Genomic DNA, 24,133 nt, shown 5'->3' with positions numbered 1-24,133 from the left:
CCCCCATCCAAGACTCAAAATTATTCCGTTTACTGCCAAAGAGAAATGAAAATCAGTGAATCATCAAAATGTATCGGCTGGAGGTATCAACGCATCTGTGGAGCTCTGGGGAAGTTTGTTGTTGGGCCCCTAATCACCCTCACAGGACAAAGCAGGTGCATTACTTCACTGGAGAGCTGACAGTTGGCTCATCGACTGACAGAAAATGAATTTGCGTTCATTTTGACAACAGATTAGAAATGTTTTAAAGCAAGAAAGATAAACATGTTCTGGTATCAGCTTTTTTAATGTGAATATTTGTTTCTTTTAATTCTATGACGAAATTTAAGGAGTTTTAAAACCTTTATTTGAACTTCAGGGAACAGTAATTTCCACTTTCCAATATTTTTTGATACAACCAATCACCTCCTACAGAACATAATTTAGATGTATTGATAATGAAAATAATTGTTGCTTCCAGCCTGAGGCTACTTATGGAATGGTGATGAGAATGAGGAGCATATTTGCATCAGCCATAGGTCTATTTCTGATCGGAAGATTTCCCTAGTAATCACCATAGGGACCCCTGGAAGTCCCCTAAGGACTGCTGGATTTACATGTGCGGGTCCTCCTATCAAATCTTCCTATTCTTGCTTAATAATTTATTCTTGACAAACGCAGCCTGACAACACAGACTCTTTTCTCTCTTCCTCTCTCCCCGGGTGTCTCTGTCTCTCTATCAGCTGGGTTAATTCTCAGCGGACACTGATGCGCACAACAAGGCCTCTCTCTCTTTCTCTCTCTCTCTCTCTCTCTCTCTCTCTCTCTCTCTCTCTCTCTCCTCTCTCTCTCTCTCTCTCTCTCTCTCTCTCTCTCTCTCTCTCTCTCTCTCTCTCTCTCTCTCTCTCTCTCTCTCTCTCTCTCTCTCTCTGTGTGTCTCTCTCCCTCCCCAGGTTCTCTCCTCTATCCCGTCTCCCCTCCTCTGCTCTGCACCTGCTCCTCCCCTCCTGCCTTATTATCCTCAGACTCAGAGCAGCGCTCCGTCCTCGCCAAGTGATGCTCCGCGGCGGCGCACATCGGTGGGTTCTCACCGCCCGCTGCAGGGAGGACCGCTCCGGCTTGTTTTTCTCCCCTGAAAAACACGCACCGAAGGGCGACTGAACATGGGAATCTAACGGGGCTGGAGAGAGAGTGAGGTGGAGGAGGGCAGAGCGAAAAAGAAGCACACAAGTCCCATCCGAGAGAAGAGATAGGGAGGAGGAGGAGGAGGGGGACGCCGGGGAAACGGTCCCGCCGGGACGGAGGGACGCAGCGGATGGTTTTGTGCGCTACATAGTTTGGAATGGACTCAACATGCTGGTTTTGGTTGTTTGGCCGTAGAGAAGAAGATCCCAGGATTTAAAGGAAGAGCTTGCTGGAGTTGCGGTCAGTCGCTCGGTGCCTCTATTTGTGATGGAGTGAGTGGAAGAGAGGGCGCACAGCAGCCGAACTTCAGACTCACCATGAAATCAGTGTTTTTCAGCCGCTTCTTCATCCTGCTGCCCTGGGTCCTGATTGTCATCATCATGATCGATATCGACAGTAAAAGGACGATCCGGGTTCCTGCAGCCGGTCGGACGGCCAGGGCGCAGCGGACCGCCCGAACCGGCGCTCCGGGGTTAGGTGGCACCCACAACCAGTCCGCCCTGCCGGTTATCTACGCCATCACTCCGACCTACACTCGTCCGGTGCAGAAAGCGGAGCTGACCCGGCTGGCCCACGCCTTCCGCCAGGTGCCCCGCTTCCACTGGATCGTAGTGGAGGACTCGACGGTGCGCACAGAGCTGGTGGCGCGCTTCCTGGGCCGGTGCGGCGTGCCGTACACGCACCTGCATGTGTTCACTCCCCGCAGGTTCAAGCGCGCCGGGATGCCACGCGCCACCGAACAGAGGAATGGGGCTCTCGCGTGGCTCCGGCAGCACCGGAGCAAGCGGGACGCCGGGGTGGTTTTCTTCGCGGATGACGACAACACGTACAGCTTGGAGCTGTTTGAAGAGGTAACATTCGTCCACAGTGCATCATTTTCTGTCCTCATCACAAGAGCATCACGGGTGTGGAGTGGGTTTGGGAAGGTGGGGCACTTACAGCATCAGAAGAATACAGGCTAAAGGCTACTTACATTCTTCTTTTTTTTTTAATTAAAATTTAAAAAAATAAATAAAATAAAAATAAAAATATATATATATAATGTACAACATGTATACTTTAATAATGCAGCTTAATTAATATGAAAAATACATTAATTATGCCATATTTTATCTCGGCCATAAGATGACATACCTACCACAAATATTGAATAGGCTACCTCCTACTGCTGGGGCTACTCATATATTAAAGGACTTTTGTGCGCAAACAACATCCATCCAGTTCCCTTTGGCCTATGATCTCTGCTTGTGAATATATTCTTTAAAACATGACGAAAAATGTGACAGAAATTAAAAATGCAAGTAAAAGTAGGAAATAAAAAAATAAAAACGCTCTGTTACAAAGAAACACATCTAAATGATCTATCGCAGCAAGATGTACCAAAAGTGACGCTGTGTACCTTGTGAGAGAGAAAACAGAATACGTATGTAATAAACCACACCCTTCCTCAGGTCATCACAGCTTCATTTGCTCTGGTATGACTAGCAGGCTACTGTAAATTATGTTGGCCTATGTTTGTAAAGTTTAATGTTGAATTATGGCTTAGTTAAGAGACTCTGTGCCTCTTTATCTTTGCTGCTTATATTTTTACCTTGTGTTTTACTTTCCAACAAATTGTCACCTGTGACCACAGTGGCTCTTTCATGAAAGGTTACATAGGGTCGGTTTAAAGCATCAGAAGTTCTCAGCATGCAGATCACTGCTTCCGCCTGTATTCACACTATTAGCAGCATCAAGACCAAAATCCTGACTGTCTTTGTGCTGTGCTGTAGCCATTATGCTGCACAAAGAAGTCAGTGTTAGACATTCCCCCAGTGGGCTTATTTAAGAAACAAGTCAAACATTGAAAATGGTCAGATTCTCCAAGTTGATGGGATCCCACTGGAACCGTGCTTAAAAACCTCAGAGAGGCTCAGACCCCACTGATAGGGAGGTTGGTAAAGCTGCACTTGGTATTAAAGGAGTCTGTTCACAGAGTGAGAGTTGACTGAATGGTAAAAAAGACCCCCAAAAAATAGTCGGAGACAAAGAAGAAGTAATGAGTGACAGAAAGAGAGACGAGCGGGCTGGATGGAGGCGGTGCTGCTGCTCCGACTGTTTTGGTGCTGCCTGGTTGGCAAACCTTTTTCTTATCAGCAGCGTTTCTGTCCGTTTTTTCACTGATCCACTCACCAGCACTGAATTAATAGGCGAGATTTTGTGTGATTATGTTGTTTGATCCAGGTCGCTGTACCATGGGGGGAGATTGTGAGGCGCCGATGGTGATGCTGCTTGTTTTAAACTGAATGAAATGATCGACTTTTATCGTTATATATTATGTTTTGATCATTTCATACTCTTCAATTGATATCTAGATGTAAGACCGTCTGAGTCAGCATTTAGACGGTCTTCTAATACATAAAACCATATTGACTTGCTGTAAGCTGCAAATCACATTAGATGATGTGCCAGTATCAACCTCGTATATCGGTAAACTGATACCTCCATATACATCCACTCAGCGTCTGAGAGTGTGTTAATATGTTTCATGTTTATGTCAATGTGCTCTATATGTGGTTTTTATAGCAGCCAGTGCTTGTTTATGTGAAGGCCTCGCTGTCTTCCTTCAATACATCGTGCTCTTAACTTGCCGATGATGAAAAGAGATCCGATCGCAGAAGCAACAAAACATTCCTCGCACTCTCATCAATGCTCAAACCAGTCTGGAAGAATGCCTCTGATTGCTGATTGCTCCTCAGTCTGATTACTGCCATTCAATGAGCCCAAAATGTGAAGCTGCTTTAGTTTGAGATAACATCACACTTCTCATTCAGAATGCTCCACAGTTTGATGCACATTAGCTGAGAACTGAACTGAAAAAAAAAAAAAAAATCCATTTTAATATAGTCGATGTTTGTTTGTGTTGCTTTTGAAAGCGAGGTTGAGCAAATAGCATGCAGTTTGTTTAATTATTGGAGCTCTGCAGCTTCATCATTTCGTCATCCACTGATCAGACAATTATTTTACAAATCAACATTTTGATTCAAAAAGTGTCACAAAACAGCAAACAATGCCCGATACGATTTCCCACAGCTCCTGGTTCAGGTTTTGAATTGAATGTTCTGTGACCGTCACTCCAAAACTCAACAATAAGTTAATTTACAGTATTATGTTGTTAAAAAAAACTGTGAATTGTCACATTTGAGAATCCAGAAGAAGATTATGTTTTGCAATTTTGCTCAATAAACTACTTTCTCAAAATTAATTGATTGTAAAAACAGTGGCAGAATCATTTTCTTTGGTTTGGAATATATCAGCCAGTTAAACTCTACAGGGTTTAACACCAAAGAGGACAAACTAGAACTGCAACCACGTGTAGCGATTATTATTTATGAGAATCATTCTGAAATGACAGTTAATGATAAGTACATGTAACAATGAGGTAACAGGCTTTATGCTAAGCTAACATGCTCACAGTGTCGATGCTAACATGCTGCTGTTTCTTAACTAGAAATCTGCATCTTATTGGCATTAGCAAAGTCATTATTTACAGACTTCGATGAAAAATAGTGGTCTTGCCAACTTTCAAATCTTAATAAGACTGGAATGATAGAAAGTTCTGATAAATTCGACACTAATGTGGAAAACCAAACTGGAAAAGCAGACACAGTGAAACAGTTTAATGTCATCAAACTCACTTATATTGGTGTTATATTGTTAATGGATTATATTATATTCCTCACACAACCAACTCTACAATCATCCACCCATGCTGATGATATAAAGTCGTGATCCGTTCCTTGTATGCATGCAGCCGTAATCCGGTCGCAAACGACTCATCAATCAAAACGCAGCACAGTTAATTCTCCACTTTAGCCCAGACTAAAGAAATCCTGCTTTAATTAAGTACATGTTGGCTTTAGAAGGATTTCCCTGAATGCAACATGTCGGTAAAAAACCCTGAACCCAGACGACTAAAGCTATTCCTTCTCTCACACACAGATGATCGAAGATGATCACAGGCATACAAGTGCATTGAAATGTTTTTTTTTTTCTGGGCCCAAAGTGTGCTTTAAGGTAGAACGTTTTCATATTCAAAATAAATTAATTCAAATACAAGATATGTACAAACGTGACACACGATCCGTTAGATATGAACAGGGACATGCAGCGATGCTTTGCACAGGATGTTGACTCTGTTTGATTCGGTGACTGTGGCTCAGTGTAAAGAGCATCTGTTTGATTTGTTGATAGCACAGTGTCTTCTCTTCGTCCTCCTTCCTATTTCATTTCGCAGCTCCTCTGTGCAGGTAATGGCCTGTCATAGAGAGATAATAGGCTGTCATATGGCAGTAATAACCTGCAGAAACTGTCTGCCGGCTTTAGACTGATGACAGGCACTGTGCTTATAGTGGATACCAACTTCACATGAGAAACCCTGATATCATTTCAGGAGGAATAATAATGGTGGCAACATTTAAGCAACTAAACTATGATTTTACAACTATCCTGGTAATAACATCTTTTAAAGTAATTCATTGTGTTTAATATACTGTGCCTGCAACGGTTTTGTAAAACTACATATTAAAGAATGAGTTTGGGTTTCCTCAAGCCTAATTTTATCCAGTATTGTAATATTGGACATGAAGCAGTACCATCGTAGAGACACTACTGAAAACCCACATCCTCATTTGAGTTCCTCTGCACGATGCAGTTCTATCAGTCCATACTAAAAGTGAGGGTCCTGATCAGTCATTAGAGATGATTGATGCAGACATAACATAATCACCATCTGTGCCATGTGGTGATTTAAAAAATATGGATGACCAACAGTACTGCAGGTCATGTGTTTTGGCACCATTCACTGTAGTTGTATTTACATATTTACTATTCTAAATATGTCAAAAATACAGTTCAGAAATGCACAGTTTGGGGCTCTACGTGTAATTTAATTATCGCAATGCAATGATCATTTTTAGTTTTTTATTGGATAATCACATAGCAGAATGTTTTTGAAGGTTTTGATGGTTAAATGGTTGTTGGGTTAAATTGTTGAGCCACAAAGATTAGTGACATCTACCAGTATGGCTGTGCTCACACACTTTTCTGCCTCGTTAACTAGCATTTCTGGTACGCAGCTACTGCGCAACTATTCATGAGGTACCGAAGATTTGTCATTTTTAAACTCATTGTAAGTGAATTTAAAAGTTAACTGGATATCTTACAATGTCCAGTTATGTGAGCAGAGGTTGTGCTTCAGGGTCTGTAATTCCATAAAATCCGATAAGGATAAATTAGACCAAAATAATGTTCCTGTATTTGACAGCTGCAGTGGAGATAGAGAAAGGAGAGAGAAGGTATACATGCATTCAGCAGTTTTATAGTTCAACCACTTGCATACATTATCCTGCCAGACCATTAAATTATGAATCACTAACTTTTCCGTGCTTCATGGGGGAAAACGACTGTAATGGAGACATGGGGAATATCATGTAATATCGACTGATATAGTGATTGATTTATTCGTCCAGCTACTCAAATCCAATGAACACACTGACCAGTAACCTTTCATGCCATGTGACTGATGTACTGTGTTATCCTTACAATACATTTTGTAATGTAGACAACTAGAATGAGCACTTAGATTATTTTAATATCCTCCACAGTTTAAATGTACTGCTGTTATCTTTCCATTTCTTTCTTTAAATATTAAAATCTCAAAGCTTGCACTGGAGCTACACTTGAACAGTAAATATTTCCATTCTGTTTCTCTGCTCATTAACCCTCATTCATATAATGTATAGTTATATATGAGCACAGCAAGGACTCATAACTGGTAGCTTTTGGGTAAATATGTTGATTAAACCCTGACCATTTTTTAAAGTTTGACCATTTTTTTCTTCCTCAGCTGCCGTAGAGCAAAAAGCCCGGCTTTTCTGACCTGCAGCTGCCCAATTAACAAATGAGGTACTCCAGCTGGAGAAAAATCAGCCTCCTTCTGGGTTGTTGATTACATGAAAGTGTAACTGCCCGAGCTGTTCGGCTCGAGGAGCGCGCTACCAACTTCCACAGAGTAATGAGTGAAAGGTGTTACAACCACCCTTCGTTTGTCCCCGGTATGAAAAAAAGATTGGTACGTTGCAAATGTTTAACAGGCCTCTGCTCGCTCCCCTTCTCTCTCCGGCAGCAGAGCGAGAGCAGGAAGTCAGGTGGAAAGGCATTTAGCTTAAAGACAAAAAAGAAAGGGTGTGTTCTTCGTTTCCGCACATTAGTCAGGTCTCAGTTTGGCATGCTTTATTATGCACACGACTCGTTCCGGCCGAGTCGCCTCCAGGCAGTCGATGGAGTGTCAGAAAATGCAAGACTGCTTATTTAATGCCCCCCAAGCAATTACGCTTTGATTAGCCTTGAACACACACTGTTTCCTGTGTGCTCCTTGAAGGGATTTTTCCCTCTGCAGTCAGAGTGCAGCCATCACAGGAACTCTCTCACTTTTATTCTGCATGACTAGTCAGCATGATATTCATGTAGTTTACCTCATGTAGATTTTCACCTTTACATTGGACCTATTTTTTCATTCTTCGAAGATGTATTTTTGTGAGGACAGACAAGGTTGTTAAACTGCACTCAAACCATCATTGGACAGTGAAACTCAGTTTATGTCTGAAAATATATATATTATAGAATAATGGATTAAAAATGTCTTTGAATTTTTACTTTGCCTTTCATGTCATGAAAGAGTAGTACTATGTGTATAGATGGCACTCACCATGTTAATATCGGAGCTGTAGTATTGCATTGACTTTCCTAAAAAAGGACGAGGTAGGAAACAGAAGCAGCCGGAGGATCAGTCAGGATTTAACCCCGTAAACCCAAAGCTTTCTTGTTTTAACTCTGCCTGAAAAACCTCCCCAAATTTAGTCAGTAACACAACGGTGAGGACAAAACGACCAACCTTGTGCTCTGAGGATCAGACACTTGGGAGAAAGTTTTTCTTGTCTCAATCTGCTTCAGAAAACTCCATCAGAAAAGGACATTTTTACTTCTGTCAAACCAAATCTGTCAATAAAAGAGAATAAAATCCTCCTCATAACAAAGTGTCAGTGATACTGATGTTTTTTAACCTGTTCTAAAAATTATTAACTTAATTTTACCACATTTGATGGAACTGAAGTGAAGCACAGCAATATTACGGTTTCGTTCCCAGTTTACAGACAAACTTCCACGTCTAAGTCATCTTTAATTGTGTTCAGTGTCGTTGTCCACACACAAGTTTTGTACAATGCCGGATCATCTTGGTTTGTTTTTATGATTTTAGATTTTGCCCTGACTAGTAAGTTAGTACTGATGTTGGGGAATTCGTTGTTAGTTCTTATGTTGTAATACAGTGTTTGATTTGACTAATTAACTTATCAGTGGCTGCTAATGTGATGGTCTTTGAACAGTTTGTGGGCATCCTTGTGATTCAGATGCTTTAAACAAATCATATAATCATAACTACTTTCCAGAAATCAACTGACTTAGAGTAAGTTGTGACAAACCAGTATTATTAAATGAGAACTTATGACCCCCCCCCCCACACACACACACACACACACACACACACACACACACATTTACGTATAAATGGTTGATCTCAGAGTATTCACCAGAAAGTCCATTATTTTGACCTTAACTCTGCTTTGTCGGGTCAGTTTCTTGGCACACAGAGCCATTCAGACTTGGTTGCATAACAAGCAATCAGGAAAATTAAGCTGAACCCTTTTGTTAAATTTTTTTCACTCTTCATTCCTGAAAAGCTGACTCTGGCGATGGAGGTTTTTTTTTTTTTCAGCTGACGGCAGCATGGCAGAGCCGTTTGATTCAGCTGCAGCAGTCTGTCAGCCAGGCACGACTTTCGTCAGACCTTTTTCTGAATAATTGAACTCCCCTGGCCCGGAGAGCTCCACTGTCGTTACAGCGACTATTTCAGGGAGCAGGTACTGGAGCGAACGCTGTGTGCTGAGGAGTGACTCAGGAACACCTCTCTGGGATGGAGCCATATGGGTCTAGTGTTCATTTATTAGTTCTGATGTGGTGAGATGGCTTGTTAGATTGTGTTAGTGGTGGAAATCCACTGCAGCTAACATCTTGTCAATATTAATCAGACGGCTCGAGAAGGTGTGCTTTCATTTCATTTCTTTGAAAATTTATCTTTAGATTTGATTAGAATTTTTTTCCCATTTGTGTGTCTATATATATCTGTCATAGGTTATGCATGCCACTGAGGAGTCGGTTGGTCAGTCAGACTTTTATATTTTTGCAGGAAATGTTCCAAAGACCCACATGCAAACAGAAAGCCTAAATTTGATCATTTTTTTCCAAGCAGCCGACTGGAGGCCTGCAGAGAGCGGCGGGGTGACGGCAAGGTGGCACAAAGAAAAAGCTGGTGGGATAAAGGAACCAGAGCGACATGGGAAATTCAATTTCCTCAAACCCATATGAGCAATTATCATAATTACATAGTGTAGTGGGAGAAGTGAGGGGTGGGGGTTGTAATGTCAGGGAAGCGAAGCAGAAAAGAGGCAAACCTCGCGGAGAGAGATTGTCTATGGTCGGCTCGGTGAGAGGATAAGGATGGGGGAGAGAGGGAGATGACGGAGAGGCTTCAGGCTTTTAAGGGCCGATGTAAATGTAAAAGAGGTGTTATGCGGCGGCTCTCTGCTTATTTCCACTGCCTTCTTTTTTTTCCTGATTTGGCAGTTTGAAGAAACACCGTGTCTCTGCTCTCTACTCCCTCGTCAAATCACCTTTGTTCAGTTGTTGAGTGTGTGTAACGACGGCCGCTGAACAGAAGCTGATGTTCACTGAAGCTGATTTATTACAATAACATTTACATATCCTGCCTTTGGGGTTTGTGATAGGCTTGAAAAGGACACGTACAAAATCTTGAAACGTGTGTTCCCGGTTTTCAGTGTTCTTGTAGCTCGTTATATCGACCAGCAGGGTTCAATGATATCATAGACATTTTGTTCTTTGAATTTTGGTTTGCAGAACTTGAGATGTGTTTAGAAGCTGTATGTCAGCTTGTTGGTTGTCATTAGGGTGATGGTGATTGTGGATGTTGCTGCAGCAGTCGTGGAGGTTTGTAATCTGTTTTTAGTTGGTGTATTTCCTCCACTTCAATGTGTTGATATCTGGCTGTTATTCGTGGTTTAATGTGTGCAACATCAGAATGATCTTCAAAAGAAATTGTCCCAAAATGTTTCCTTTCTTTCAGAGAGTGAGAGGACAGGAACAACATCAACCTCATGTCTCGGCATTACACAGGAGCTGGAGGTCTGTTATCTGGATTAAGTTGCAGCAGCAATTTGTAGTGGTGGAACCATAGATTGAATATAAAAGCTTCCAGGTCTGAAATATGAGGCCAGAGTAGAAGTGCCTTGAGCTGCAATACCACCGAGGGCCGCAGAGTATTGGCTCTAAAAAATGAAGTACAAAGTCAATCAATTTTTTCCAAGTCATTACGGTGTCATTTGCTAAAGTCTTCTTACTAGTTTTCTGGTGGTCCATCTGAATATAATTTGATTGTCAATGAGATATTAGGCCTCAAAAATCGATATGTACCAGGGCGTGTCTGTTTGATTGACAGGCCTGTGGTGCAGTCAGGTTTCCACTATATTATATTAATCCAGTCTATTGCATGACTGCTTGTCTATGTGCAGCACTTTGGGTAACCTTTGTTGTGTTTTAAATGTGCTACACAAATACATTTTGACTTGACTTGACTACAAGTGGGCAGATGTAGTGTCTTCAGAGATCAAGTCAGACCCGCCGCTCGCTCCTCCTCAGGTTGTCCAAATATGGTCACATCGGCTCCAAAATAGTGAGATGATGACGGCCAACATACCAAACACAAGGCCCCAGAACTGACGTTCACAAACCAGTGGGTGACGCCAGGGTTAAATTGCCGCTTGGGTGGACAATGCAGCCAATTTGCTGTTGTGAACACCCAGGAGGATACAATGATTGCAAACGACTCCCTATGGAGCATACCCAGACCCATTATTCAATCCTAGGCTAGTATGACTGAATGACTGCATTGCATGAAGCAGTGAAACCAGTGCAAACAGCTGAGTGAAAAACTCCATCTAACACCACCATTAAAGTTGCCTTCATGCAACGTATGTGTCTGTAAGACCCATACATTAAAAGAAATGTAGTAATAAATTGAGAAATATAAAAAAAAAAAAAAAAAAAAAAAAAAAAAAAGATTTCATGGAGGGGTTAGTGTTGAAAGTATTTCTTGAAGAGCATTTTATCCATCCAATGAATGAAAATCGCTCAAGCATGTACAGCTTCATATCAGACGTGTTGCCAGGCATGTTTTGTGAGCACTGGTTTTACGTTTGGTCTCGGTATCAGGGTGTCTGTAGGTCTTCCAAACCACTGGTTTCACTTTCCTCAAGAAAAAGTCTTTAAAGGTATTCAAATTTGATTTACAAAATTCCTAAATATTTTTTTCTGGCCGGCCATATAAATAATGTTACATGCGATTTCAGCCAAAACTGGCAGAAAAATGTCCCACACTGTTGATCCAGACCTTTGTTATATGAAATATAAATGTGGATAGATAGATTATTTAGTTAAATATGTAATTGCTCCGTTTGCTCTAATCTAAATCCAGGTCACGTTAAGTGATGAATCATTGATATCAGTTGGAATTATTGATATGCTGCTTGAGAGTTCTGACAAAAATGTGATGTTAATGTTAAACATACTTAGTAAATAATTCTGGATTGTAATTATGGTTACACTCCTGGTTTTCATTGAAATCTTTGGCTGGTATGATGGTGAACACGGAGTAAATGTCCTCCTCTGTGGTCTTATTATTGTCTTTCTAATCCAGCAGGACCTGAAACTTTTTAGCTTTAACCACCAGGTAGTTGTTATTTAGTCTTATAAAACTGCTGAATTTAGCATATATATTTTGGTTTGTCCATAATTTTAAATATAGTTAATATAAACAGATGTGCAGTATATGTGCTTATACAGCTAGTTGAGAAGTACCATGGAACTACAATATATGTTTGTGGACACACCCCCGATACACATGCACCCTCATCTTGTCACTATTGTTTTTCCCACATAAACCCATAAAGCAGTCAACCTGCACACATATCATGCACCATTGCATCAGTTTCATAGCCCGTCCTCAGCCTCACTAATTTGATTCATTCTTTTTCTCCCAGCTCATTTCTTCCCCTCCCTTTCTCTGATTGCCTCCGCCATGCATATTAATAATGCACAGATAAAAATACGCTTGATTAAAATCACACCCGGCCCAGCCACCCGGACACTCGCAAACAACGCGGTGACAGCTCTCTCTCCGGGGCAGGAGGCAGGAAACAAGAACATCCATAATGGATTTCATATACTTCATCATTAAGAGTCTCTTTGTGTGTACACACTATTCACTTCTCACCTATTTGTCTGCAGGGAAGGGAGTCAGAGTTGATTACGCGACCGAACCGGGGCGCTCCCAGACAGAGTGTCCTGGCTGCGAGTCAAATGAAATGTGATTCCTCTCAGCACTCCATTCTTCACCCCCAGCTTTTCTTTTGTTTACTTGTAAATAGCACGCCTCTACCGACCGAGCTGCCAGTGGTGTAATTTGTCAGGACTTACAGGTTGTCATGCACTCAGCTGCATCTGAAATAATTGTTCATGTGTGGCAAAAATGAATTATTTGTTATCTCAGCGCAGCATCTGCCCTCGGGTGAAGATATCCATATTGATAATAAGATGGGAGCTTTCTTAACGCATGACAGTGTCCGCGGGTGGCCCCCCAGTATGCAGCTAAACCTGATGCAGAGCACAGAACAAAGGTTCAGATTTATCAGCGAAGCAAAGACAGCGTGGACTCGGAGCAACTGTTTTTAGACTGAAGGAATGGATTTACATTTTGCAGTAATATTTCCCATTTTAAAGTCCCTATAACTTCCTTATCAAACTATTTTTCCACACACAGATTTCATTCATTCGTATTGCAGAAATGTGGACTTCAACTCAGGTCAGACTCGAGTCTTAAATCGAGTCTGTGGCCGTAGAATTTGCAGCTTATCTTTAATATCTGTGACTCGTGACGGCACTTAACTTGACCGGTTTGTTTAGATGTGACTTTTCCCTGCAGAGTCACACTCTTCTTCAGAAAACTTAAAATGCAGAATGGTGGACTCTCCCGCTGACTTTAACGAGGACTATCGTGAGTCTTTTCACTTTGTTGGCATTTATTTAAATATACAAAGATACAAACGGTGGACACAGATACAGAAAAACAACGGGACACTCCTCAAAAACAGTGAACGTCAGGGAGATGATGTAATTCCAGCGCCCATCATCTGAATGAGAAGAAACATTCTAGCTGGAGTGTGACCTGCTGATATCAGACGAGTCCACAGACCCAGTCAGTGAGTTTGGAATTTCCAGCTCATATCAACAGTATCTTCCTGTTTAGGTATCTTACAGAAATCAACAAAAATAAAGATAAATACATATACATACTAACTTCTCAAGCTGATATTCACTCATCTAGTATCTACACTAGAACAGCTGGCTACATACAGGAACCTTGTTTTAAAAAAAATTAACAAATCTCATGAAAGAAAACGTACTAGTTAAAGGACAAAAATCACGAAGTTGCAAAGTGTGACACAGAAAACTATGATGGAAGTTTAGGAGAAGATACGCAGTTTATCACTACCCTGAGTTACATTTGATTGTGGCAGCACCCTCTAATGAGGGTTTCGCCAAGCAGGAAACGATGTGAGGTAGTTCTGGAGCATGACACGCACATAGAGAGGTTGAGGTGGACGGATGGGTCAACAAAACATTGGACTTTAACAGGGAAGATCGCTGCTCATTTCCTGTTTCAGAGCGACTTTTAGCCATGACTGTTCCATTACTTTACTGTATGTTTAATATTGGAGCTATGATGATAAAGGTTATATATAAATATAGCTTAAATAAACTACTGCAGGAAAACAGCCAGTCAAGGCTACATTCATCAGCAACTCTATATTTGATAAATGTATGTGTTCTAACTGATGGTTGACGAGTCATTCTGCTGATTTAGAAAAATATCTTGTCCACTTTGAAATCACACATTCATTTGCTGAAGCGAAAGATGTCCCAGTTTTCCACCGGTACTTAAACGCAGCATGTATTTTATAGATCTGTGTGGAGCTTCAGACACCCACGGGATCTGTGTGTATCAGGTGAAAAACAATGTCTGACTAATTGCTTTGTGTATTTGTGTGCTGGTATTGCACACAAAATGTTTTGCACATTTCTAAATCTTATTATAATTATTATTATTTTGTGTATGATACATCACTGTGAGCATTTTGAGTCTAATTTCTCTCCATAAAAACTCCTGTATCACTGCTGTCTCCAAGAGTCTTCTGTGATCACAAATCTAAATATTTCTATCCATCTCGACACATAAACTCTGCTGGTGTCACTGTAGATCCTTTAATACGTATCTGTGAGCATTTAGAGGCTAATTTCTCTGCATATTTTTGGTCCTGGTCCCAAACAATGCTTGGCTCAACACCACGGGGAATTGCTTAGCATCTTCTCTGATCCAAACCACATATTATCTTTTTGTTCCTCGACTGTTATTTCAGTTTATTGTATATACAGCTGCCATTTCTATCTGTTTTTGGAGGGTTGGGAGTTTTTTCTTATCCAAATCCGTTCTTTGAATAGAAATGGTTTTATATTACACAGACAGGAAAGTCCTTTGAGGCAGTTTTGTGATTTGTACGGACCATGTCAAGTTACTTTTCTTCTTGTACTGAGTGTAATTTTTTTGGGGCCTGGAGGGCTCTATAGACTTGTAATGTCAGACTACGTAAATAAGACTGATTTGACCCCCTCTGAAAATACAGTTCATTAACAGGTAATAAATATACCTCAGATTGCCCAGAGAGACTGTGTATTAAAATGAATGCTCACTCTAGTCAGTGTTGTACTAGTAACGGGATCCCTGATCAGTGTTTAAAATCTTTTCATGTTAAATTGAATTCATCTCCAATAAGGAAATTAATTGTCTTGCCCTAGAAATAAATGCACTCCAAGACATCTATCTGTAGATTTAAAATGTGCAGCTTTAAAATGTGCAGCTGCTGCTTCATAAACAATAAGAAGCCGAGTGGATGTGTCAAAGAATTTGTTGAGTTTTTACACCCCAAACAAAGATGCGTTATCTGAAGATGTGGAAACTCTCATCCAGAAAAAAAGAAAGAAAGAAAATGATCTCCACAAAATCCCACTGAGTGTTCTGGCAGCAACCTTTGCTGCTCTTCCTTCCCAGCAGAGTCCCCGTGGGGAGCCGGTGGAGTTTGCTCTTGATTTCAGAACCGATCATGAGGTTGAGCTCTGTGGTTTGTGGTCTCTCAGAGAGTTGTTTGTAGATAATGTTATCCAGAGCAGGTGCTCTGTACTGAAGCAGTACAAAACGGAAGCCCGCTTTCTCATTCTTTCCCCTTATTTGTCTTTTTTCTTAAAATACCTTCTTCATACAACTTTATCATTTTGTTGCTCTCTGCTGTGATGAACATTGAAGTAATTTCATAAAGCAGAATGCCAGCCTGAAATGATCAGGTGTGTGTTTTGCTTTCTGTAAAATCTATTTGCACATGGCTGTTAAAAGCTTTTTACTCATCTTGCTGTGAAAAATAGGCATTAAAAAGCATGCACACACACACACACACACACACACACACACACACACACACACACACACACACACACACACACACACACACACACACACACACACACACACACACACACACACACACACACACACACACATTTCCCAAACTAAAATACTTTCTGTGTCAAGGATTACATTCGAGGTTGTATTGATTTTCTTTTCTTTGACTCCACACTTTCCCAGGATTGTTGCAGTGTTGGTGACTGTTTAAAACTCAAATTCTGTAAAATAGGAATTTAATACAAAACCTTTTACTGATGAAATTAATAATATATTCTAACAATATTCTAAAAGTAGGAATGTTGTCAAATTACAATTACAAGTGATTTAAATTGTTTTTGTTAGTATTAAAAATAATGAAATGATGAAAGACAGACTGAGCTCCTGGTTTCCTTCTGAACTGGAGTTTGTATTTTGGCCTTGAAGGATTAAATCCTCAGCTTCAGTCAGAACTACCGGACATACTTTCTGAACTTGAACGTTCTGACGTGCAGATATGAAGTTTGATGGCTGTTTATAATTAATTCAGAATATGGGATCAGCTTTCATCACATATTTTGCCCTTTTTGATCTGTCACTGCCGATGTGTTTAAAGTGCAGCAGACCATCAATGTTACACCCTAGACTTTTATGATTCTGCACCAATAAGGAATTGTAGCATTATAGGTATTTTCAATCCTTAAATCTTGCCTCATGTTCCCTCTGCTAACACAGTCTGCTAGAAATTATGTAACTAAAATGCATCAAATGCAACTATTATTACTAATGGGATGTTGCCATCTCAATGCAATTTTTGCTTCCCATTCTCCATTAACACACATTCACACAGGAATGATGGCAAGGTTCCTGCCATCAGGACAACTTGGGGTTCAGTGTCTTGCTCAAAGAAACTGACATACAGGGATTGAACCCCCAACCCTACAATCTTGCTCTACCATCAGCTCCTCCAGCTGTAGTGAAAGACCCTTCTAACCCTGAGCCTGAAGCCTTTTGGTCCTCTACACATTAGGGACCATGTTGCTGAATGCTAATGCAAAAGCACAGACTGTATTATGTATGAAACATTATTACATAACACATTTAGATAGCTGGAATTGTATTGAAACTGATCATATCAGTAAGATGGTCATTGATATTTTTTTTTTCTTTAAAATATCCAATCGAGCTTTACGGTGTCTCCTGTGGGGATGACAGCATTGTTCACCTTGTATTTTGGTTTACATAGACACTTGCAGCTCCAGCACTATTTTCCAACTTGTCCTACCTTTCAGGAGTCAAGTTTCCAACTGTGGCACAAATTTTTAACTAAATTTCGAGGAATCTGTAAACTGTTTCATTGAGCTGCTAACTGTTGTCTGAATACTGGAGGTGAGATCACCAGTTGGTGCTGATTCTGAAGTAAAGAGTCATTGAATGATTTCAGACGAAGACGGATCAATAATATGACATCGCTCTCTATTTGAGTCGACATGAAAACGATGATCAAAACGTGATGAAGATCTGCAGTTCAGTTTCCTTCATAAATAAATTTGGAAAAGATCACAGTTTTTACAAATGGATCAGCTGCAATTTGTTGTGTCTCCAGGGAGCCGAAGCTTCAGTGGATGTTGAGTGCTTTGTTGCTTTAAAGAACAAACCAACATAATTATCTCAGCCAATCATAAACTTTTTAGCAACTTGAACTATCGAATTTCCAGCATTTCCACTCTGTTTTGATGTGCTACACAAAACCATCACTGTCCATGTGTCGTTTAACGTCAATGCAAGCTTTTTTTTTTTGTATTTCTATATTCTTATCCTGAAAGTCTCGACACTTATTTCTGTGAGACTTGACGTGAGAGTCATTGAAGCTTGTTTAACGACACAAACTTGTTTCAACTTGATGTTGATGAAAGTCAAGCTGTTTGTGAAATTTAACATTAGCATAACTGGAATCTGTAAAATTCTTCAAAAGGCAGCTTTTGCTTCCAGTTGTGGGCAGCGTTCATTCACCAAAATGTTACCCAAATAGTAAAATGAGTTTCCCTCCAAAAAAAAAATTGCCCTGCAGTCTAAAATCAGTTGATTTACAGTAGCTGCCATGAATGTGTTGTCAGAGCAGTGCTGTACTGGGACAGAAAAAGAGGAAAGAGTTCAGTGAGACACTAAAAACATCCTGCTGCTGTCCGTGACGTAGATAGAAAGCTGTTAAAGGACGGTGAAATCTCAGTAAACCACAAACCAAGAGGAGTTAACCCACTTTACATTTTGTTTTGGATGATTTCTGTACCATATTTAAACTCCATCTTCAGGCAGGTTGGACTGATGCTTCAAACTGGGGAGAGCTAGACTATCTCGTGTGGGAGACCAGGACCACTTCTCATTGTTATTTGAACACATAAAGACAAAGTTTTTCTTAAATCACTTTCATTTGTAAGAATGATTGTAGGTTTGTGTGGCTGACATTACAATTATCCATTAATGCAATGAAAGGAAACACTAATTAACTTATTAAATTGGTACTTAATGCAAATACACAGAAATCCATGCTGCTCTAAAGATCCAAAGACAGAGATTACAGTAATTTGCATATCTCTACTGCAACAGAGACAAAGAATGTAAATATCTTGTTATCTTGCTCAAAGATAAATGTACACTTAAACATCGTATTAACACCCTGACCGCTGTTCAGCCTGTACAAAGACTATTTTACTACTCTTACTTCTGGATCGTGTAGATGTCACCATAGACATGCTGCTGCCTTAACTGCTGTTATTATAGTAAACTTATATTATATTTAGCTCTTTGGTTCATTACTACAGATAATTTCACTGCATGCAAATGTTGTTATTTATTTGCACGAGGAAGCCTGGTCTAAAAATTGCCGTCTTATATCTCTTTTATACTGTGACACAACTTACAAACAACTGCTTATTATTATTATGATTATAAAAATAATAAAAACACTCCTAAACGTTTTGTAAATAATTACTCTGTATCTTCCTCTAACTAAGCCTCGGTCCTGTTTATGATTCAGTTCGTATCTGTTCCTGTCACATCACTTGATTTCTGTTTCACTGTACCTCCATGCTGTATAACAGTATGTACTTGTGCGCTCTGTATAAACAAAGGTGTAACCAGAAGTTCAGTGCTGCAAACTTTTCCTGTGCCAGCAGTGATCTGCAGACGGTGGCATGAAAACCAGCGTGTGCTAAAGCAGTCGCCACCGAGCAGAATAATGTACCATCTGCTGAAACGCTGTCACCCCACAGCTTTGTTTGGCTCCCTGCAAACAATGTGACATTGAAATGCAGCAACGTTGAAAATTAAAATTGAAACAGCATCTGTAGTCGAGTGCCTTCACCACCAGCACCCAAAAAACGGTATCTTTCTGACATCAGCTCAAAACTGTCTCCAAAGCTGGTGCACCATGACTATAATACGTAATATAATTCAACTTGATGAAGCTGATGCTGAATCCAACATCTCCTGATCACTACTGTCTGTCACTGCTCGCATGTTGGAGCAAAGATGAATTCATGCATTCATTTTTAATTCGATTTTTATCCTCGGAGCCTCAAACAGGGAGAACTAAAATCACATCACACACAGATATAATCTGGACACATTCCATTTGTGTTGCATAAATGAAAGCTATAAAGACAACAAATGGGAAAGCAGTAAAAAGTGATGTTGATATATCTTGGCACACGCTGCCAATGGTTTTTATTTCACTCATTTAATGCAGCATGGAGGAGCTCAACGGGTATTCATGTGAGACAGATGTATTTTAAGTGGGCTATATAATGGATTATTGACATCTCACTCCTTAAGCACGAACTTCCTGTGTCTGATGAGTGACATACACAATTCACTGAGCTGTCATTGGTCTCAAGTCATTGGCTCTCAACTGGAGAATCAGCACCACATAACTGTTATTCTTCAGATTTCACATTTTTACAATCACTTTAAGGCAAAAGTGTCAATATAATGAAAGAAGCCTAATTTGCTTTGTAACTGTAAACTTAACTGAATTTAAAACCTGCAGCACTTTTTTTTTTTATACAACCAATGGATCAATACCTGTGAAATGTGAAAGCGATACTAATAGTCACCAGCCCATCGATAATTATCACCAAAAATCTGTACTTCCCCCAGCTCAAAGGAGAATTTTAATATCTTTAAGCTGATTGTTGGTTTTTACAACAACTTAATTGTTCCTGTTGAGTCTGACCGCTGTCGTCAACCTTGTCTCCAGCAGCGGTTTTAGCGGATTCTTTCTGATCCCATAAAGCAAATTCAATGTACATTTAAATAATTTTTAGATGATGGTCAGGAGTTTTGAGAGTCATTGAGTTGTGACATCATCTAAACATTTTCCAATCGCTCTAATTTGACAAACACAATTTCTGATGGAACTTATTGACAGAGGCTATTTGGCTTCCAATGTGTCCTGATAACATTATACTCTGATAAAGGGTAGAGTTGTATTGACTGTTGTTCATTGTTGCTTTTTTTATATTAAGACAAAGATTCACAGCTGGTTGGTGTTTGAGAGAAATTATTCTGATCTTTGTGGAGTTTTACAAAGATTTTCTTTGGGAGACGTCTATGATGCAATAATTTCATGGAGGAGACATGGCCTTTCAAGGGAATATAAAAAGCAAATTTCTTCACTCTGTAATTCAGCCTGATAGTTCAGGAAACTGCAAGATGCATGTAAAACACAATAATAATGTACTTTGGAAGTGCTTGAAAATGACTGAATCTGACTTGCGAAACCCCCAGGTGACAACAAAAACAGTAAAACCATAAAGACAGATAACAATAACTAGTTTATTCATGTAAGAAATTAGATGTATTCTCTGGTTTCTAAATGTCCATCAAAGGTCGGTCTTCAAAGTGTTCAAACATTAGACTCCCTGTAAACCCAGCTTGATCCTGAATGTGTTTGGATAGCCATAGACTCCATTCTAACGCTCTCTAATAATGTGTCAAACTGTACTGAGCTTTGAGGTGCAGCATTCAAACCAGGGGATCATTAGCAGTCAAACTAGAACTTTGCCGCTAGGCTAAAATAACGATCGTATCCAGGAACGATATGGGAACGACCATCGCACGGAGCCAGCCGCTCTTTCTCTCCTTTTCTTTTCATCTTTGTGTTTTCACAAAGCAGAGGAGCAGGAGTCTTTGAAAAATGACCTGAGAGAAAGGCAGACAGCAGCAAAAGAGGAGCGGGGGGTGGGGGGAGGCGGGGGGGGGGGTTCAGCATCACACGGCCAAACTCAAGGGGCCACGGTATAAATGGGGAAAGTGCTTCAAAGCTGGTGGTGTTGCTCAGGGGCCCAAGCAGGAAAAGAGGTGTTCGGGTGCAGGCAGGAAGAGACGGAAATAAGAGAAATGGAAGTAAACAGAGACGTGAAGGAGAGCAGAAGATGCTTATCTATGTTCTTGAGATGGAAGTGAGGTCAGACGCTCACTAAATGTTCAATTCATCCACTTCCTTTCATTCGGTTGAATCTAAAGATAAAGTCACAGCATATCATGTTATTTATTGGAAGATGAATAAGTTACAGTTATCGTCTCTGACAGCGTTATATAAATAAATGTCAATTTCCCGTTCTTTAACTCGGGGGCTGTGCAGGAGCAGCAGTAGAGACGCAGTCTGTTTCCAGCCCCCGAAAGCTTTTAGACCCGCTGGTCAAAACTACACGGGAAGTGATGGTTACTACTGGGGGATTAGCATTGTGATCATCCAGTGAAGGGTGAGCACTATGACGCTGGAGGTGGGATGTGTTTAGCCTAGCTTAGCATAAAGACTGGTAACAGGGATAAACAGCTAGCTAAGCTTTATAGAAATATAATAAATAATATATAAAAAAAGAACTGACCAATTCCAATAATGCTGAATCTTATTGGTTATCTGTGAGTAAAGAGAAATATGAAAACCTCAGTCTACAGTTTAGCTTCTGTATTTGAGCTCAAGCAACGCTCAATATGTGTTTTGCTCATTGACTGTTTATAAAAGTAGACGTAACTTTCGGGTCTGAAAAATTAGGCCGATGCAGAAGTGCCTTAAGCGGCAATACCACTGAGTGCCACTAGAGGTCAGCTCCAAAAAGCCTCCATAGACTCCCATTCAGCTACTCATAAAGTTCAAAGTGAATAAAATGTGTCCATCAGTTATCTCGGTGTTGTTAGCTAAAGTCACTCCTTCTTATTAGTTTTCTGGAGGTCCATCTGAAAATAATCCCTCATTCATTAGAAAAGAAGATTCAAGAAGACCTGGTTTTGGGGGCGTGTCTGTTTGATTGACAGGCCTGTGGTGCAGTCAAGTTGCAGCTATTGGTGGGCGGGACGTAGCACCGCCGGGTATCCAATCAGCTCCTCCCCCAGCTTGTACAAATATGGTTTTGCTGTCATTGGTCTTTGCTTGTGATGTTAAACTCGAAGAACCTGAATTATTCCAGAGTAAGTAGCTTTCAGCTGAGATCAACTTTGTTTTTCTGCAGGCCACATTATTCACTCTGCTCTTCTTGGTACCCTACCAAGTATCCTCATCCATGATTGTTTGGAAGTTTGCAGAGAGCTGTGAATCCTGTCCATATATTGCACTATATATACACTTGGTTTCCCATGGCTTCAGAAGATAGAGCTCAGTGTGATGTCTGCGTGCAGTAATGCAGCGCTGCTTACTGATTTGGTTTTGTTCTGTTGCTTTGTCATGAGCGACTGGCTGCAGGCAGTTTGGGTGAGCGATGAGGAGCACTGTTTGAACGAACGGGCTTCAGGGTGGCCGGGGGTTGGAACATGAAATCACACACACACACACACACACACACACACACACACACACACACACACACACACACACACACACACACACACACACACACACACACACACACACACACACACACACACACACACACACACACACACATATATATGTATTAACACACAAAGACAAGATACAGATGTCTCATACCTCAACACAAAAACTCTGTCCTCACACAGTCCACCACCACACACACACACACACACACACACACACACACACACACACACACACACACACACACACACACACACACACACACACACACACACACACACACACACACACACACACACTCACAAACATCTCCAGTCTTTTATCTCACTCTCTCTCCCCGTCTCATTTCTCGTCACACTGCTTCCGGCTGTGTGAAAATTCATTCTCTGTGAAAATGGAAGGCAGCTCTGCGCTGCACAGTTTCATTTCGTTCTGTATTCAGTTAGCCACAAAGTCACTGCACGCTGCTCTCCTCCACATTTCAGATGAAATTAAAGATTTCTAATCACTCATGCAAACTGACACTCAAGTAATTAATTTCAGCGGCATTTCACAGCCCTGCTCTCTGACTTTGTGGGGCCTCTGACGTTCCTTCAGGGTGGATGTCACCCACCGGCTCCGACATCATGTCTGCTTTGCTTTTGCAGAACTTTTATTGTGATTAGCAAGAAAACTGAACAGGGATCAGCCAAAGGTGTGGTCCTCTCACGGCAAACAGACTTTTAACCAGCCCCACACAGGATGTCGGAGCAGATCTGACTCCTGCTGCTTTTAAATAACTATCATGCAGTCAGGCTTCATATTATTACACAAGAGATTATATTTAGAAACCACTTAGGGAATACAGTTTGGTACAGCATGTCGTAACTAATCTCATTTTTTTCTTCCTCTTTGCAGATGCGCAGCACGCGAGGTGTGTCGGTTTGGCCCGTGGGATTTGTGGGTGGCAGAGCGTATGAGCGCCCCCTGGTGTCGGGAGGGAAAGTAGTGGGCTGGTACACCGGCTGGAGGCCGGACCGAACTTTTGCCACAGACATGGCAGGTAAGACTCAACTTGCAGACAAATGAAAACACCCATAGCAGTGAAAATGAGCTAAATCTGTCCCTTCTGACTGAATCTGAATACATCTGTAAAAGGTTCAGTTTGGGGGATTCAGAGGATGTATCAGCAAACATGAAAAATAACTTTCACAATTATTTCGTCACCTGAAACTAAGAATATTTGTGTTTTTGTTACATCAGAATGAACCCTTATTATCTCCACAGGGAGCAGGTCCTCTTCCATGCAGCATGCCATGTTGAATCATGTTTCTACAGTAGCCCAGAGGGGATAAACCAAACGCTGGCTGTCATGTTTTGCGACCACCGTAGATCGTGGGGTGTTCAGTTGGTTGCATTCTGCGACTTCACTGTTA

The 24,133-nt window shown here is 40.8% G+C and overlaps 1 protein-coding gene across 1 annotated transcript in view; it reads left to right on the top strand.

Annotated features, from left to right (window-relative positions):
* The first annotated feature begins 943 nt into the window (after positions 1-943).
* Positions 944-24,133, top strand: part of b3gat2 (beta-1,3-glucuronyltransferase 2 (glucuronosyltransferase S)) — a 50,987-nt gene continuing 27,797 nt past the window's right edge. Inside the window, exons 1-2 of the mRNA XM_069689855.1 lie at positions 944-2,015; positions 23,616-23,760. Coding sequence (XP_069545956.1) covers positions 1,482-2,015; positions 23,616-23,760 — 679 coding nt within the window. The 5' untranslated portion in view covers positions 944-1,481. The remainder of the gene's footprint in view (positions 2,016-23,615; positions 23,761-24,133) is intronic.

The sequence above is a fragment of the Brachyistius frenatus genome, unplaced genomic scaffold (genome assembly GCF_029030835.1).
Source record: "Brachyistius frenatus isolate BFR_SWC_R1_liver_20210118 unplaced genomic scaffold, ASM2903083v1 Contig_8, whole genome shotgun sequence".
Taxonomy (NCBI): domain Eukaryota; kingdom Metazoa; phylum Chordata; class Actinopteri; family Embiotocidae; genus Brachyistius; species Brachyistius frenatus.
This window is presented reverse-complemented; position numbering and strand designations above follow the sequence as displayed.